The sequence below is a fragment of the Uloborus diversus genome, chromosome 9 (assembly GCF_026930045.1).
Source record: "Uloborus diversus isolate 005 chromosome 9, Udiv.v.3.1, whole genome shotgun sequence".
Classification (NCBI taxonomy): domain Eukaryota; kingdom Metazoa; phylum Arthropoda; class Arachnida; order Araneae; family Uloboridae; genus Uloborus; species Uloborus diversus.
In genome coordinates this window covers 138,058,543-138,077,451 of record NC_072739.1, presented here as the reverse complement: position 1 = coordinate 138,077,451, position 18,909 = coordinate 138,058,543, and the positions used below count along the sequence as shown (strand labels likewise).

The following is an 18,909-nucleotide window of genomic DNA, read 5'->3' as shown; positions in this document are numbered from 1 at the left end:
TTTTAAAAAAAGCATTTATTTTTGTTTTAATACAAATGTATCCCACATAAAGAGAGAATTAGCTTATACTTTATGGGTATTTGCTTTCAATACTGCAAGTTTGTATGTTGGAATTTAAAAACACTTTTAAACTAATGACTAGACTTGACTGAAAGAAAGCTTTGAAAACCTGTATTACTTCCAACATTTCAAATGGCTGAAATTCACAAATCAAAACTCGCTCAAGTTTTACCTTGAAATAACTTTGTTAACTTAATTTAAAAAATTATGGTTATAATGACTGGTATTTTTTATTGTTTTAGGCATGAATTAAAATTGTCAAGTTTGTACAAAGAAAACAATTTAAGAAATTCTACAAATGCAAGAAAAAAAAGTTTTAATAACCTATGTAAACATGAAATTCAGCAATTTTCAGAAACAACTACATTGGTGTTATAACCAAATTTTAAGTGGGCTAATATATAAAAGACAACTAATAACTATAAACGTTTTTTATATAACTTGCCCTAGGCTCATATGTGCAGGCCGTTAAACGGTCAAAAAAGTAAGGGGGTGGGTGTATGAAATGGATGGTCCCTTAATTATTTCAAACAAATCTCTAACACAGGAAAAGATAAAGGGGTTCAGTTTTTTGGTATAAGAGGAAGTCACTACTAGGTCTGACAATATCAACCTAATCCTGGTCATAGGATTCACTCCATGATGTGGGGTGGGAAAAAAGGGGTCCAGGGGTTTTCTCCCCAGAAAATTTTCAAATTTGTAGTCTTAAAATGCAATTTAGCTTCATGTTTCTCAAAAATGCTGCCAGGTTAGGTTTTCTTCAACTATAGTGCCTCGAATGTCAAAAATATTGGTTAATAGAAATTTCCCCAAAAACTTGTCAGGCTCGCAAATTTTTGAAAAATACAATAGAATATTTTTAAAAGATGAAAATGAATACATAAAAACTTTTTTTTTCATAGTTAAAAAACTAAAATAGAAAAAAAAACTTATTATAAGTTTTAAAAAATCAATTGGAATTTTTTTATGATTGCAAGTTAAATATTTTAAGATGCATTGAAAAATCTCAAATTTTCAGAAAATATTTTAATTTTCTAACTGAAAATTATTCATTCTATTAAATTTACATCATTAATAAAAAGTCTGTTAGTTCTGAATTTATGTCAGTAACTGCACAATCATGCAAATGTTTAAGAAACAAAATTTATATTTGGGTATAGAATCTCTTCTCCGCTCCAAATATTTCAGAGCAGTAATTAGAGCTTGGACCTCTTTGAATCCTCAAAATTCTGACGCCAATTCTCAACCTCATTAACATTTGATGAAAGATCTACTGCTTGTACAATTTCCCCATTATTGCCTCAGTTAACAGAAACCTTGATTGATCGAAGAACGGTTAACAGAGGTTTTACTGTATATTGAAAGATTTGTTAGTAGTGGTTCATGAACATTTTTCTTTAAACTAAGTTAATACTTCAGTAAATTAAAATAAGCTAATACTTCAGTAAATTAAGAATTGAAAGTGGACAAGATTTAGTAAGTATAGTCTGCAGTTCCAAAAAACACTTACATTCAAGTGATCTGAAGTTTTCATTTTCATATCATTGGAACTAGGGCTAAGTCTCTCAAATATCACAGAATCAGCACCTTTGGAGTACAATTTGATTTTGCCATTTCTTCGAATTATCACCTGCATCCCAAAGAAAAGCCATCAATCATAGAGACAATTTTTAAAACAAACTTCATAAGTAAATGAAAATATTTTATGACAAAAGGGGTAACGAAACGACTCACAGACATGCGTTTTCGGACGTTATTGAAATCAAAGATGGCTAGGAGATCATAGGTTTCTATGTTCCCCATCACTTCTATCGTGATGCTTGTTGGTGTGCGAGACTGGAAAGAGAATAAAATTAATAAGTATGATAAAATAAAGTTTAACTGTTGCAATTTTTGTTACATTAACTGAGCTATACAGAGTGCTATTTACAACATAAATTATACTACAGTCAAAAATCCAGGAAATTATGTTTTGTATCACTTGGCTCATTTGATCAATCCTGAAGTTTTAATCCAATTATTCTCTTCTTAGAACTAATCATGGTACAATTAGACATTTTTCATTATTTAACTAGGCACATTTAATGTCATATCAAACTTGTTTCCACCTGAGAATTTGAACTACAAATGAATTTCATGAAAAAAAGAGAAAAAAGCTTTTAGTTTCTTGCAATGCTAGTTTTTGCATGCAAGACTGTATTTTTAAATAAAACTTTAAGTCATAAGACAGTAAAAGCAGGTGACAGTGGACTGCTCAGTTAATTATAGAGTTCAAGAGTTACACTCAGCCTCAATATAACCAAATTTGATGGTTCCTACAAAACTTGATCACCCAGGAACAAAATTTAGCAACTGCTTTCATACATATTTACTTATACTAAATGTGATAACCAGCAACAGGCTCTGGGCTCAGCTAGGCTGGTCCTAGTCAGTTTATCAGTTCCCAGTGAAAATCCAGTTTATTAGTCCCCAATTGAGATCAATGGCCCTCTTAAAGCTATCCACACATCCCCTTGCTCATTACTGCCTCAACCAGTAAGCTGTTCCATGTGCCCATGACCCTACTAAAGTAGAAATGTCTCCTAATTTCCAGCTTAGCCTGAGACTCATTCTATAGACCACTTTAAACTTATTTACTGATAAAAAAAACAAATTAAAATTCTTTTTGAGGAACGTTCTAATTGGTTAAAACATTTTGATACAACTAAATATAAGGATAAGTTATTTCACTTCATAGACTTTTACAATCTTTATAAAATTTCAAAAATATATGCTGAGAGACTAGGAAATAAACATTTTAGTGCCTACACTCTTTAAAGCTACAGCTTTCTTGCTTCATTTTACATCACAGCAACTATTACCACATAATTGTTTTCTGGATAAAATCTACATTTAACGAAAGAACAAATGTCAGTAAATTAGTAAGTGATTAGAAGCAGCAAGGGAGTGTTTATAAAAATATGTAGAACCAATAAGGGGTGAAGAGAAACTTTTTTTTTTAAATCATCAGATTAAAATTAATCGAACAATAAGGTATATAAACCTCTGCAGATTGAGGGGGGGGGGGGGAGTTATCATAATTGTTTTAAAAATTCAAAGGTAGAAGTAGTCTGCTAGCACTATTAGAAGACTGGCACATGATTTATTTTTTAAGCAATGACTATTGTAATAAAAAATGGTAGTAAAGAACATTCAGAAGAGATTAAAACATGAGAATTACATTTGTTAACTTTTTAAGTACCTTAAAAACAAAACCAAAATTTCTAGCCGCAGAAGTCAAAGCAGCTTCATCCGGCGACTGAGCTTGATACTCTAATTTACCTGAAATGAATAAAAAAACTAAACAAAGAGTTTTTAGGTGAAAGAAACATGATTTTAAGAATTATTTTAAACTTTCAACAAGAATACTCAATTTATTGCAAATAGCAATGCTTGATTTTTTTTTCATTGTTTTATTTACTTAATTTGCTAAGAAATTGGACACTAACTATGAGATTTTCAAACTTTATTTTTTCAGATTACAGATCACAACCCATGCTTGAAGTGAAGAAGCAAAAAATAAATTTTGCTTCAACTTCAACGCTCTTTTTAAAGCCTCACTTATAAAAAAAAAAGCACACAGATTTTTCATTCTGACACCTATAAAACTTTACAGACAGGGCTTAATTTCTCTCAAAAGAAGTAATGGAAAGGATTCAGACTATTTACACTTTAAAATACTTTCTTAAGACTACAGGACTTCTGTTTAGGAAGTAATTTAAAGTATAAATAGTGTGAATTCCTTCGAATATGTGAAAATTCACCGAAAACTCCCACTATTACGCATGAGTGGCATCATTCACAAAGACATAATTCTAACAAGCAATGTCCCAAAAAATCACCAAGACAGAAAAAAGTAGCTTATCCTCCAATGGCTCTAATGGAAAAATACCTACATTTCATTTGGACTTGCGATGTTTGCCTTTAAAAAAAAAACTAAGATTTAAGTTCATTCAGTTCTCAAGGAATAACAAATGAACATCAATACAGCAAAAAAAAAAAAAAAAAAAAAAAACACATTGTTAAGATAGTTTTTTTACAATGCACAAAATGCAAATATCACCATGCTAATCCATTGAATCACATCAAACTCAAACTTACTAATTAAAATTTTCAAAAATGATCAATATACAGGCGTCCCTCGTATAACACGGATGTTAGTTGTACTACATAGTTTCAATATTATACGGAACAAAATTTGTGATTATTATGACACAGCTTCAAAGTCAAATTTAATATTACACAGTTTTGGTATTACACGATTTAAAAAAAAATTAATATTATTTTTGTTTTGATTCACAGTTGAAAAATTAAAAAATAAAATTAACCTAAAAGTGGCAAACGATAAGTAAAAAACATTTAGCAATAGAACAATTCGATTTATTTTATTTTATTTTTTGCTTTTGTTGCTCAGGCAAATTTTATTGCTGAAAAAATTCTCCGACTTAGGGTGACGACCCCAGTAATTGGCACTTTAAGAGTTTGTCCTCAAACTTACCTCTGTTTTCATTACTTACAGGGATGAGAGTGTCAGAGAGCAAAAAGGAGGAAATCCAAAAAAAAATTTCTTAAAAGGGATGATATCCAAAAAATTTTGTGAAAGGGATGATATCCAAGCCGCATCAAAATAGAACCTGGATGCCAATATATTTTAATTCATGATATTCAAAAATTTAACAAAAAATGGCTAATTTACCAGTTTTAAAGGTAATACGTATTTAATTAAGTATGAGTAATAATTTTGTACAATTTGCTGCATTGTACCATTTCTTGCAAGGATGTTTATTCCTAAATAAATCTAAATTTTGAAAAAATGGCAACAATTTCTAACCCCTGAGCCCTTGAACAAAGGGTTGCGGGAGCAAGAGATCAATCTTGGCTGCATCACAACTTTTCATATTTGTTAGAGAAAAATACATTTTTTTAATTAAAAACATTTGAGTTGATAGTGTTAAACGAGTGAGAACATAAGTTTTAAAATTAGGTCTGTTTGCAAAGTAAAAATTTACAACAGAGAGAGATCTAAAATTTCTTTATGTGGTAGAACATACTTTTCAAAGTAAGAATTGAAAATAAGTAAATATATATGTGTATAAACGATTGGTTATCTTTTTCCTTGCATTGGAACCCAAAATTTGTTTTTAAAAACTTCCTAATACGATTTCGGAATCAAAAGAACAAATTGCAGCTGCCTCATTTAATCATGAATCTCAAAATTTTTAACAGGTTGTAAAGCCTAAGCCATTTGAGATTCACCATAAATATTTTTTACACTTTCTTAAAGACACAAAAAAGTAACCATGCCAAGTTACAAACAAATTCGAGAATGTGGGACATTTTCTCTAAAATAAATTAAAGAAATAAAGTATTATGGAAATGATGAATAAAACAAGCAGATATAAGGTAGCACGTAGTAAAAAACCACCCAACATAAAAAAAAATTGAAACACTTGCAGGATGCAAAAAGATTGAAATCTCAAACGAGGCATGCAACTTTCGGTTCAGCACTTCGTCGTCGTTGCCATGATTCCAAAACGTACGTTTTTGGTAGCTATCGCGAAGGATGAAGATTCAAGGGGAAAAAAATTGAACAAATAATAAATCGAGGACCGAAAATTAAAAAAAAAAAATCGTAATTTTTTTTCGATTTTTGAGGAAAAAAAGGCCTGAAAAAGGCGAAAAAAGGAGGAAAAGTTTAGAAAGCCAACAGAAAAAGCCGGAAAAATCTCATCCCTGTACTTAGAAAAAAAAATTCACTTGGAAATATTTTTGAATCAAAGAATGCGCATCTGTGCCTCTATTTAGTTCCCTAAAAACAAAATTTTTTTGATAGATATTTTTAAAAAAATATATATCTATGAAAAGTTACCAAAATCACCAGTAATAAGCACCTGATACCCCAGTGTATGACACCTTGTGATCCAGTGATTGGCAGATATTAATAGAACTGGAAAATCGATTTAGTTCTTACTTTTAGATTACATACAAATTTTATCATCATAAGGAGCACAATTAATGATCATTTAAAGTAGGTAACTTTGCATAAATTAATGTTAAATCACACATCTTGATGTTGAAAAAGTATCTTAGAGAAATAAAAATAAATTTGGAGTGTTACATGCGAAATAATGTTGAGATTGGTACTGTTTCATCAGTCGGTATGCAGTTTTGGTTTTACGATTTATAGCTGTTTCCATAGAAAGAGGAACATCACCAGATGATTCTAAGGGATCATAAAAAATGAAGCAATTCTCTACAGTCATAATATATGACTGTGATGGCCAAAAATATTATTTTTTATTGTTTCTCTTCAAAATTTAACAGTAGATTCTGTAGGATTCAAATCAATAGTACAACCTATATCATATTGTTGCTGCAAAAGTATCAGAAATCAAACTAATGACAAATTGCACAAAAAATTAGTGACTATTGGCTCATGTGCCAATTACTGTTGACGAGAAAAACTAAAGCACCTCTACATGGCAACCATCATTACTTCAAAAATCTAAAAAGGGACAAAAATATACTTCTACCCATTTAAAGTAACACCTTTCAAAGAAACAAAACTTTTGACAACAAAAACTTAAATATATTTTAAATCAGATTTTAATGGATTGATGTGCATGCTTCCATTAAGCCAGAGAAGAAGCTTTTGCAACAAAAATGGATGATTTGCGACAAGCCACAATTGTTTCTATTTCCTATGCACCGCTACCATTTAGTAACATGAATGGAAGCTATGATCTTTAAAGTAAATGTACATTCAGTTGGTGTATAGCCTTCTACTATTAAAAGCTTGAATATGAATCTTATTTTAGGACATTTTTATTGGAAGTGCCAATCACTGGTGACCTGCCAACTACTGGAGGTGTTACCCAATTTTTTGATAGTACACCTTTTGTTTTTTGTAACTAAAGTTTGTTTATCTTTTTCTTTTATTTATTTATTTTTTACATTTTCATGCAAATAAATATAGTGCTTTGCATGTTTTATTGGAACAAAGTTTTAGCTATCATCAAATTTTACCCCTTAAAACTTGTCCTTGATACAACATGGTACAAATTGCCCTGATTTATGTTGTGTAAATACATAAAAGTAATTAAAATAATTTTAATAATAAAAAAAGTTATGATTTCGATACAGTACAATACAAATTAACAGCGTTACACAAGAGACACTGCTGAATCATACAATATATATAAGCACAAACTGTACCTCATTTAACATACAATATAGTTCTAAAAACATTGAAGAAAAAGGTTACCATCTTTTTCATCACACATCACAGTGTGACAGAGGGCAAGTATTCGAAAAAATTCATGAACGTGTTGGTCCCCATTTCTCACTTGTTCTAGAAGGCTTCTATCGTAGAACCTGAAACCAGGCTCGTACACAGGGTTGAGAGAAAAATCTACTGCCTTGGTGTCCTGAAAAAAAGAATAGGATCGTTACTAAAGAGGAACAGAAGACTAAGATTACAGAAATATTTTTTTAACATCATAAATGTAGGAGTAGATGGGCAACATGTCCACATAAAGTTTTTAAGAAGCATCTGTTAGATTATTCAACAAAAATAAACAGTTCTCTAATGTAAAACAATTTTAACTTTGACCAAAGAAAAGTGACAAATAAATAACAGGTACATAAACATTTAATGTAAAAACTGCATAATAAAACATGAAATAAACTGTTCAACTAAATTACAAGGATGTAGCATGTAGGAATTTGAAAGTGCTATGCTAAAACCGAAATTTTGATTAACATTACTATTTCAAATTATTAACATGAAACAGTTTCATTTAAAATAATTAGCTCTAACAGTATCAGTATGTTACATGCTGCTTAATAGCTCGGAAAGTTTTTAATTAATATAGAAATACCTATCATATCTGAAATATTTTTACCAATATTTTTTTTTGAAATACTCAACAGTGAGCAGTTTTCTACTTTCAATTTTAACCTAACCAGTAATTATTCTTATGGAGAAGAAGCATTTTAATACAAGTTTCTCCGGCAAGTATTTTTCATGCCAAGATCATGAGAACAGAGGCATTTAATGTAAAAGTCATATTTATGTAATATAATAAATATTTTAAAGCAATGTACATTTAATACATACATTGTAACAATGCTTCCTCTGACTTGGGTGAATATTTGTGCTGCATTTCTAACTAAAATTTTAAGAAAAGTAAAAACAAACATTTTATTTACTTAGTAAAAAAAATTTAAACTATGACTGAAATGAAAAAAGTCTTTTTGCTTGCATGGGGAAAAGATAGTCTTAAAAATTAAACAGAATTCCTAAAATTGAGTAGCTATTTGAAAGCATCTGCTATTTGCTTCTGATAATTTTTACAGGGTTCCCACTCACTTTCAAATTGAATTCCCTGACTGAGGTTTTCCAAAAAAAATTTCCACCGAATTCAGGACTATTTTTGAATTTGTGCCTTTCTTTTTATGAATCTAAAAAATATAATTTCCTTTGCAATATATAAGCAAAAATAAATTATTACGCATTTAAATCTAGGTACTTTAGTAGATATTTTTTAATGATTTTAAAAAAATAATAATCCAAAGACATTTCTTGGTCAGTCAATTCCACATTATGTTTTTTACAAGCTTGGGTAAATTTATCTGCGTAAAATAACTTACTTCCTGTAAAAGTTTGTAATGCAAAAAATATTGCTTGACAAAATTAATGATTTTAACCTGACATTTCCCTGACTTTTTCGATCAAAATAAAATTTTCTGATAATCCCAGGTATTCTTCGACCAGTGGGAACTTTATTATTATCTCCCAAAGAGTAAGTAGACAATGTTTAGCATGCAGAGCAAAAATACAATATTTTTTGTACAGGTGTGAGTTTTTGTTAAACTCTGTTATTTTTCTTCTTTAATTGGAGTAGTCATAAAAGCTGAATTCTGCAAATATGAAGATTGAAGTTCTCAGTCTTTTGCCAATTGAGGCAGTGAAAAACAAAGGGATGTTTGTGGACAATTTCAAGTTTTGAGTAAAACACATTTAAAAATAAAGTTCTACGTAGGCTTTCATTGACTTTTTTTCTAAATCATGCAGTACTGCAGCACCTACCAAGGTCACTAGTACTATATCTTACCCCAAGACAGAGGAGAGGTTACCCCCCTATTTGTGTACTAGCTATCTCCAAAAATTTTAATTTTGCCACTTACATCCCTTTGCTTCTCGTTTCCTCATTTGAGGAAGTCATATGCAAGCTTATTCTCAATGAGAAGGAGAAGGACAGAGACTTGCCTCGCTGATTTCAAGGGGCTCTCTGGTGATCTCGTCCAGCAATTCCCCGTAGACCCTCCCATTGATGGATGCTTTGTTGAAGGTCATGATGTTCTGGGTCAGAGTGCCCGTCTTGTCCGAGAAGATGTACTCGATCTGGCCCAGCTCCTCATTCAGGGTTGTGGTCCTGGCCCTAGCCGGTGCATCCTTGGGGGCATAGTACATCTTCTCGTCCCAGTTGATCCACAGGCTGTGGCAGAAGCGGATCACCTCCACACTGCACAACAGAGAGAGAAACAAGTCATGTATGGGAGAGATTTTCAAATAACAAACCGAATAGTCTTGAATCTCTATTAGTGATATTAGATGACATCGTTACCTGACGTATAGCGAGATGGGCACGACTGTGTTGAGGACGATGGCATAGGAGAAGAAGACGAGCAGTGAGATGACCGTTGCGCCGCTGACCACGTTGTCAGTGGGCACCGGCCGGTCCCAGGGCAGGAAGAGGCGGAAGTGCTGGCCAGTCACTGTCTCCCACACCCCACAGGCAATCGTACAGAACAGGCACATGCTCAGCAGGAAGAACACAATCTGCACGGAAGAAGACACAGTTAGCATTCAGCAAGTCTGAAGACTTATAGTTGGGGTAAATCTAACCAGGCAGCATCGTAATGCTGTGGCCAGAATCCGCGTAGCCTTCCCAATGATGCCAGGTTACATTTGCCCCAACTATAGGCATTAAAATTCAGGATCTAATTTCAGAATCCCCAAACCTGGAAAACTCAACGTGCGGAACTACAAAAACTGTTCAATTACATCTATTGAGAAGTAGGAGGTTCAAAATTACCCCAAAAAGCCTACTATACTGCCTTTGACAAAGAAAGAGCACATTCTAAGAAATACAAAAGTCATTCCCAGCAACAGGATCGACAACCATCTATGGTGGTGCAGTCAATTTATTAGTCCCCAATGAAGATCAATAGCCTTAAACTGTGTACTTTCTTGTTTGTTACAGCATTTTTCAGTAAGCTGTTCCAAGTGCCAACATTCTTTCTATGCTAAAATATCCTAATTTCTCAATTTTTCTAAACCTTCACACATAATAAAAAAAATCATGTCACAATGTCATATCAGTAGTGTTTACTTTTAACATTTACTTTTAACCTTACAAATACTTTTACATCTCGGCATACAAAGACATCTTACGGAAGTTATTCATGTCGTACGTCACTGTAAGCTTTGATATCTTCGAGACAACATTCATGTGTCACTACAGATATTTTGAGAATTCCAAGATGCCACTGTTTGTCAAAGGTTTAAATATTAAGCTAAGTAGATTGAACAAGAGGCCTCACCCCTATGATGAGTAGGTTGAGCAGCCTGTCTAGGCTGGTTCTCTTGAAGATGGTCTTTCCACTGTTCTGCATGAGCTTGGTGTCTCTGCCAGCAAACACCACGACGCCATAGCACCACTTGGTGTTGCGCAGCACACACCCCCTCAGCAGCATCTTGTCGTTGTCCAGCATGTACTTCTTGCCCTTCCAGCTCAGGGTGCCCTCAAATTTGCTAAGGTTGTTGTTGGGAGCCTCACACATGATCTCGCCTGCAAAAGGGAAAGGAATTTGCATTAGAGATGATTTCGGGCTCATTTTAGAGAGCCCGGGCCCGAAAATTTGTAACCAAGCCCGCCCGAGTTCGAGTGATATTGTCTCGGACCAAAATCCGAGCCCGCCCGAGACCGAAGAAAACTTTCTTGTATAAAAACCAAGCTTCCTACAGTCTGCCATGATCTCTCTGTTAATGAAAATGTTACGTCAAATGTTCTTCATTCACAGAAGTTTCTAAATTTTCTTAAAATGCTCCACTTTAAATGCATTACTGTATGACATATTGCAATAGTAATCGCAAAAAAAACACTATAAATAAGCGTTAATTAATTAATTTTTTTATTATTTTTTTGAAGGGGGGGGGGGTAAATTTGACATTGATTGAACTGATTTAAATGTTCCTATCATTTTTCACAGTTTGAAAATGTTTGTTTTGAATTTATACAAATGTGACGACCAGCAACAGGCTCTGGGCCCAGCTAGACTGGTCCTAGTCAATTTACAATCCCCAGTGAAGATCAATGGCCCTCTTAAAACTGTCTACTCCTTTGCTCATTACCACCTCTTCCGGTAAGCTGTTCCAAGGTTCCACTACCCTGCTAAAATAATAATTTTTCCTAATATCCATGTTAGCCTGAGATTTAAATAGCTTAAAACAATGACCCTTGTCCTGTTTTCAGTGCTGGAGATCGGCGACTGAATATCTGTGCTTGAGCCCGAGCCCAAAACCTATTTTCGGTTCTAGAGCCCGAGCCTGCTTCGGGCCCGGGCTGAGCCCGTCTCATCTCTAATTTGCATGCAGTCAAAGTTCTTACCACTCTGAAATTCTAACTCTTCAAAATCACACAACAATTTTTTGTTTTCACAATACATTCTCTAACATTCCCTTTCATAGTTTATATCCTACACATTTACTACACATCAATGGTAACAATTACGAAGGAATTGTTGATTGTCATATGAGCCAACAATTGTTTTCATTTACCCAGGATCTTACAAAACAGACCATCAGAACAAAGTTGCCAAAGTTTATTGCAAAGTAAAAGGTGTTAGATGTTGATGTCTAGGAAACCTCTGCTCAAAAATATTAATTTACGGTTTAAAGCAAAATGCATTTATACATACCATCAAAGCTTCCCATCTTTTCATTGTCATCACCCAGTTCTGCCGTTTCGACCAAAGCCTGCCGACATTTTAAGTTGGTCTCCCTAAAAATATACAAAACTTCATACAATAAAAAAAGAGAGAAAAAAAACTGATTTTTCAGAAGTTTTTTTATGGCTATAATGCTTCATATATTTACTAAGATACGTCCAGTAGCAGGGTCTAGAGCGTTCTGTTGACAGTAACTTTATCTGTATACACCCAATTAATGCTTGTAATAAGGCCACTATATATAGGAAGCAGAATCGTCAGACATTTTGGTTCTGAATTTGTGTGCATGACAATATTAGTATGTATATAAAAACAAGCTGTTGAAAACAGGTGTGCAAGCTTAGTCTTGATTCAGGTTTGATTATTTTAGTCCATAAATGGAGATTTAATTTAATAAGATTTAAAACAAGTAAGGTCGGGGTTCATTACAGGATACATTTCCCGATAAACTGTTATTTAATTGGAGAATAAGTACCATATTTTCATGCATATTATCAGCAAGTTCTAAAAAAAAAAAAAGAAAAAACAAGTAAGGTCGGGGTTCATTACAGGATACATTTCCCGATAAACTGTTATTTAATTGGAGAATAAGTACCATATTTTCATGCATATTATCAGCAAGTTCTAAAAAAAAAAAAAAAAGAAAAAAAAATACAAAAATTGCGCAATCGGTGGATAATACTATGTATAAAACGAAGTTATGATTCACGATACAATTTTAGCAGCTGAATTAAAAATGTGAAGCAGTAGTAATTTTCAAGTATAATCAGAATTAAATTAAAAAATAATGATTTCTAGAAATTGTGATAATAGTATGCTAATTACTTAAGAACAAAAAAGCAAGACAAAGGAGCAAACTGTCTAATTTTGTGTTAATGGAGGCTTCTCCCTTGACTGTATGGTTGTTTAATTTACACAGCCTGAATCAAGTAAAAGGAAAATTCAAGCTATGTTAAATAAACAAGTGAACCGATCTCGTTGGCATTGAGAGAAAAACAACCTCGGATAATCCGAGGCAGCGTATAACCCGCATCTCATTAATTTTACATTTTTTGAACGGATAATCTGTGTCTCGGGGAAAATGTGGTAATCATTCTAGATTTACCTGAAGTGCTGTTTTATTCAACTTATCATTTATTTTTCCGACATAGCAACCAGCGACAATAACACAATTCTAAATTCTTAGAACCAAAATGCCGGATCGGTTGGCCTGTAAAGAGGTTTTAGGTTGTAAGAACATAAAAGTTTGTTGTGTGAAATACTTATACATTATTCTTGCATCTACACTCTGGTAAAATTATTTCAACATTCGTGAACACTGTTCTCACACTCACCCATCTAATTCGGCAGTTTCGATGTAACAGAGGCCGTTGGGCTCACTCGTTGACAAGAGCAACAAATCGGCCTGCAAGAAAAAAATAAAAGAGGTCTTCTACAGACTGCCCTGGAAGATACCAGGAGTGTATAGAAAAATAACAGGAAAAATACTCACAGCGACAAACTGGTCGTTCTCCATGCGGATGACATCGCCCACTTGGACTTTGTGCCATCGCTCGTCGATCAGTTTCCCGCCACGGAGTACCCTCGACAACCTGTTGTTCACTTGGCTATCACTTCTATGTCTTTGCTACAAAAAGGAAATAGATGGTGAGATTGTTGCAAAATTAACACAAGGAGATTTACTCTTCAAGCCTTAAAGAAACTCAACATTGCTAAAAACCGTGATATTTGTGGACAGTTCCTAATATGAAATATATAAATAACCAAAATTTTAATTTCTGATATTAATAGACTTGACAGTCTTGTTTACCTACTACAAATTCTTACCAAGAACACAATGAAGAACATCAATGTTACCAAGAACATCAATGTTCGTAACATTGACAGATAACTGATCGTTTAATCATCAGGTTTGCTATTTTTTGGGAACGAGAAGAAGAACTCTGCAAGTAGAGGAATGTGGAGTTAAGTGAAATTGTGAAATATTTACTCTGCTTTTAGCGTAAGCTATTATTGTTTCATTTGTTCATTCCTTCTTTTATGTACTCATTTATTTGATCAAAACTATATTTAATAATCCAATAGAAAATATTTCATTAGAAAAATATTTACTTTTCACTTTGCCCCATGGGAAAAAAAAAGAAAAATTTTTACCTTTTTCTGGATATGCAAATTAGCTGCCAAAATGAAAAAAATAATGTTTTAATGCAAGTTTTATTATAAAACATATTGTTCTTTCTTCATGTACTGTAATTTTCAGAACAAATTTTCAACTTGTTCATTATGAAAAAAGTAAGTCATCTTAAGTATTTCACTTTGCCCCAGCCTCTACTAAGAAAATCTACTTTGCTCAGTAGGTCAACTACTCTGCAAATCTGTATTCATGGAGAAAAAAAATATTTGTTTTTACAAACAAGTGTACAAATGCCTCAACTCTACTGCAAGCGAAAATTTCGATAATGTGTAATGATGATAAACATTGTATAATTCTGAACACTTATTTTCAGTAATTTTATAAATAATAATAATAAAAAAAAGAAAGAAAAAAAAAAAAACAAGTTTTATTAATGCAATTTGTTTTGTATATTTTATGAGAGTAATTTAGAACACTATAAATAAATGAACTTAAAAAAATTTCTTCGATAATAGTAAGTTATAACTTATAAACTTGTCTTGTGGCCCTTGAAGAACTTCAGAAACTCCTCAATTTATAGTCATTGCAGTTGAAGCTATAGGTAAAAAAGGTTTCCTTTTGACAACTTGAGAGTATCTCAATGCATAAAAAAGTATACAATTCCTGATGGATATAGTTATAAGGAAACTGTAAGTAGAAAAAAAAAGGTACTCACAATATCATCAATGGCATCTTTTAGGGCAGTTATGGACAACACAACAATTAAAGGCACAGCAGTTGTAATAGGAGTTAAAGATGATATTTGAGGTATAAGCTGAAAAAAACAGAAATTAGTTACACTTGATGACAATATCAAGTACAGATTGATTTGGAAATCCACAGAAAAATCCCTCAAACTATAAAAACCAGTAAGTTTCCTATCAAGAACAGGTTGGAATTCAGAGCAGAACAGGGGTACATTGCAAGGGCGCCCATATGCAAAATTTTAAGGGGGGGGGGGTGGCTGAGATATTTTCCCCATGGTTTAGCAGGATATTTTCCCCCATAGAAACAGATTTCTGTACAGATTAGAGTTATTAAAGTTTGACATTTTTAATAAATTATTCATTAATGGCTAGAGAAGAAATGTTTTTACTTTTTTTCACAGAAAAAAAGTACTAAAAGCAAGGAAATTCCAATTTCTAAGGGGGGGGGGGGCTTGAGCCACTCCTTGCCCCTCTATTTGAGCACCCTTGGTACATTAGCGATGCAGAAAGGATTTATCACTGGAAACTAAGTATAATTTCGGCGACCTTCTACATCTGTATGGTAAATGTAGTGTTTGCCGCCATACTTGGTCAAATTTACATAGGAGCTAGGTATTTGGCAATTCCACATGTGTCTTTTTAATCAAGTTTAAGGGATTTTTCTTCATTGTGCAGTTGGGACTTTTTTTTTTCTGAATGAAAGTAATTTGTATTTGATTACACAATAACTGCTTATTTGATGATGTGATTCTTAGATTTTATATTTTAATGGACACTTTCGAAAAGGGTCCAAAAGCTTTCTAGACAAAAGAAAGAAACAACAAAATAATGACCCAATACGCCAATTACATAAAGCAGGGATAAACATTCGATTAAAATGTAAAAAAGCTGCTAAATATATAAATTATGCAATTTAAAACCATTAGAATGTATAAGGATTCGGTAAATAAATAAAGCAAGCAATAAATAACATTTAAAGTTAGTAATTATGTAAAACAATCCGCCATATGACAATGCATGAGCTATTTTTCAATTTCCACAAAGTTAAAAAATAATAAACAAGCTGTCGTCACGCGCCTATGTATTAAATTCTACACTCTTACTGCAAGTTGGTTTTTTGCATTAACACTACACAGACAGAGAAACAACTTTTACAGAATTCCTTTACTTTGCAAATGCTAGTGCTTGGCAGCAAAATTTGTCGCTTACTAGACAACAAAGTCTTATATCACTGCAAAAACTGAAGCCTCGAGAATATTCTGAACGCACAGGAATAAAAGTGATATCTAGATCCTAAAACCCCGAAAAAGTACTACCAAAGAATGGTGCTACTTACAAGCCGAATTGGAGAATAGATGCATAATGAATGTTTTTCTTGTGACATTATTCATAAGGAAAATATAATTTTGCTGCACTTTTCCAGTAAAAAACATTCTAAAAATTTTCTGAAGAAAGAATAACCATTAGAAGCCATAATTTTTGCGAAAATGGAGATAACTATGATTTAGTAAGAAGAAAATTTCGCGAATTTTTTATTAACAGATTCGAAAGTTGATTACATTTATCAAGTTGAAATATTTTGTTAGGCTGAAATTTTTACAATTACGACTTGTTCGCGAAAATAAATGCTTTTACAATAATTGAAAAGTTTTCTTTACCGAATTTGTCCGTAAAAAATAAATAAATAAACAAAATTAAAAAACAAATTATGTTCAATGTATGTGTTTGTTTCCTTCATTAAATATGCTGATCCTGAAAATGGACAGTTACTTTTGAACCACATGCAATGTAGTTCAAGTATTAAAACAGTCGACTCACCTGGAGGACTAGCAGGCAAAGGAAGTAAAAATTCGCTAATCTTTGAAATTGCTCGAAAAGATTGAGAGGAGCAAATGTCAGGAAGGTGTACTTGGATGTTTTAATGTAATTGTTCTAGAGGAGAAAGGAAAAAATTAATTTGTTACAGTTACTGACACACAAAAATTATCGCTATCAAGAACTGCAGCCAAGTTTTGAAATATAGTTTTATTTTTAGTTTCTCTTATTTTCGAAAATCTATTTTTTTTTTTTTAAGTAATGATTCTTACGAACTGTGAAAAACAAAAATCAAAATGAATTTCAGCTCTTGCAACTATACATTTTAAAGTAATATGTTTAGGAATGATTTCCTTACATTTTATATCCTAGAAAATTTTTAATTGGTTAAGAAAGACACAATGCAAAGATTACATAAACACTCGACTTAATCGTAACCAACCTAAAACGACAGAGAACTAGTGGGCTAAAGAAATATAAAGATCTCTCGAGTGCCTGAAATTTCATTTTGAGAGGTTGACTGATGCATGGGAGCTGGTTATTGTCCAAAAAATTTGTCATCGGAGACCAATGCTATCTTTGGAGGGGGCAGGGGGGATGCTCTTAAGCTTTAAAAATATTTAAATGCTGATACATAACGTCGATATTTTTCGTAGAGAGAAAAGTTTTAGACCCTAACATTTTTTTTTCACTTCAATTTTAAGTAGTCAACTAACCCTATCACTATTACTTGCCGATGCCAATGTCTGATGGTTTTGACCCTGTCATGATGGTTTTGAAAGAAAACCCTTTTCATTCTGATAGTGTCCTCCCTCTCCAGTGGCGGATCCAGACGCTCCTGTTGGGAGTGGCGATTGAGTAATACATTATTGTGTGTGTGGGGGGAGGGGTGATTAATGAAAATAAAATTTTTTAAAAGTTTAAAAAATGAAGCATGATGGTCTCTTTTCTTTTTTTTTCGAATAATGAAAATTGTTCAAAGAGTTTGAATGAAAGTTAAGTGTTTCGAGTACCATGACTAAAAAATTGAAAGAAAAAAAAAAAAAAAAAACACTAATATTCTGGATCCATTATCCAAATTAAACCCTTCAACTTTTGATTATTTCGAGGACTAATGAATTATTTTCAGTAGCCATTTAGGTCCTCATTTGTACTTTTTCCCTTAGAAAAGAAATGTTGCAGTATCAAGTATTAATTTAATAATCTTTCTCTAACTATTGGACAACAAGATAAAGGGACCGCCCAAAAACCCTGATCTGATTTCCCATCCGAAGAGGATTTAGGCTATTTGGTGGTTAATAAGAAACTAGTATGTTGTGGCCATCACGAAACTTTCTTCTATATTTTTCTTTTTTTTTTCTGATCCCTCCCCATGCTTGACGAGGAAGCAATATTCCCAACAAAAACAAAATTACACATGCAAAAACTTGACGACCATCCCAATGTCTGAATTATTGCAAAAGCAAAGAGCGAAAATTGAAAGTTATTTTAAAAGCCTTGCTTGAATGAATTACAAATATTTTATTTGTTAACAAACATAAGATGGCAACAGTTAAAAATTTTAAATCATTGAGATAATATTTCCGATCATTTCCATACAATTAAAATCACGAGCTGAACGCAGACGACAATCTATTACGATTTATGTTTCTTATTGTTGCATTAATAAAACTATTTTTATTCGCTAAAAAATAATGATAATAAAAATAAATCAGCACCTCTTGGCGCGATTGGCGCCGAAATTGAACCAAAGCCTGTTTACGTATGGATTCACATATATTCCAAATTTCAACCAGAACGTAGCATTACTTCTTGAGATAGGGCACTCACAATGAAAAAAAAGAACGGGCGATTGCGCTACCCCCTTTTTAGCTGTTGACACCAAAATAAAATCAGCTCTTATACCCACTAAGGACTACTTGCCGATAAATTTTTCTTTCATTCCGTTCATTATTTCTTGAGATATAGCAGTCACAATGGACGACAAAAAACGTTCTATAGCTCAACCCCCGTTTGAGTTATTGACACCAAAATTGAATCAGCACCTGTTCCTGTTAATGGCAACATAAGAACCAAATTTTGTTTGATTCCGCCAATTAC

General features: G+C 32.7%; 1 protein-coding gene across 1 annotated transcript in view; it reads right to left on the bottom strand.

Annotated features, from left to right (window-relative positions):
• LOC129230027 (probable phospholipid-transporting ATPase IM) overlaps nucleotides 1–18,909 on the bottom strand; it is a 289,397-nt gene that overhangs the window by 21,308 nt on the left and 249,180 nt on the right. Inside the window, exons 5-16 of the mRNA XM_054864412.1 lie at nucleotides 16,813–16,926; nucleotides 14,964–15,062; nucleotides 13,607–13,741; nucleotides 13,449–13,519; nucleotides 12,085–12,167; nucleotides 10,708–10,955; nucleotides 9,729–9,943; nucleotides 9,371–9,626; nucleotides 7,364–7,526; nucleotides 3,302–3,381; nucleotides 1,795–1,896; nucleotides 1,571–1,690 (exon numbers count right to left, since the gene is read on the bottom strand). Coding sequence (XP_054720387.1) covers nucleotides 1,571–1,690; nucleotides 1,795–1,896; nucleotides 3,302–3,381; nucleotides 7,364–7,526; nucleotides 9,371–9,626; nucleotides 9,729–9,943; nucleotides 10,708–10,955; nucleotides 12,085–12,167; nucleotides 13,449–13,519; nucleotides 13,607–13,741; nucleotides 14,964–15,062; nucleotides 16,813–16,926 — 1,686 coding nt within the window. The remainder of the gene's footprint in view (nucleotides 1–1,570; nucleotides 1,691–1,794; nucleotides 1,897–3,301; nucleotides 3,382–7,363; nucleotides 7,527–9,370; nucleotides 9,627–9,728; nucleotides 9,944–10,707; nucleotides 10,956–12,084; nucleotides 12,168–13,448; nucleotides 13,520–13,606; nucleotides 13,742–14,963; nucleotides 15,063–16,812; nucleotides 16,927–18,909) is intronic.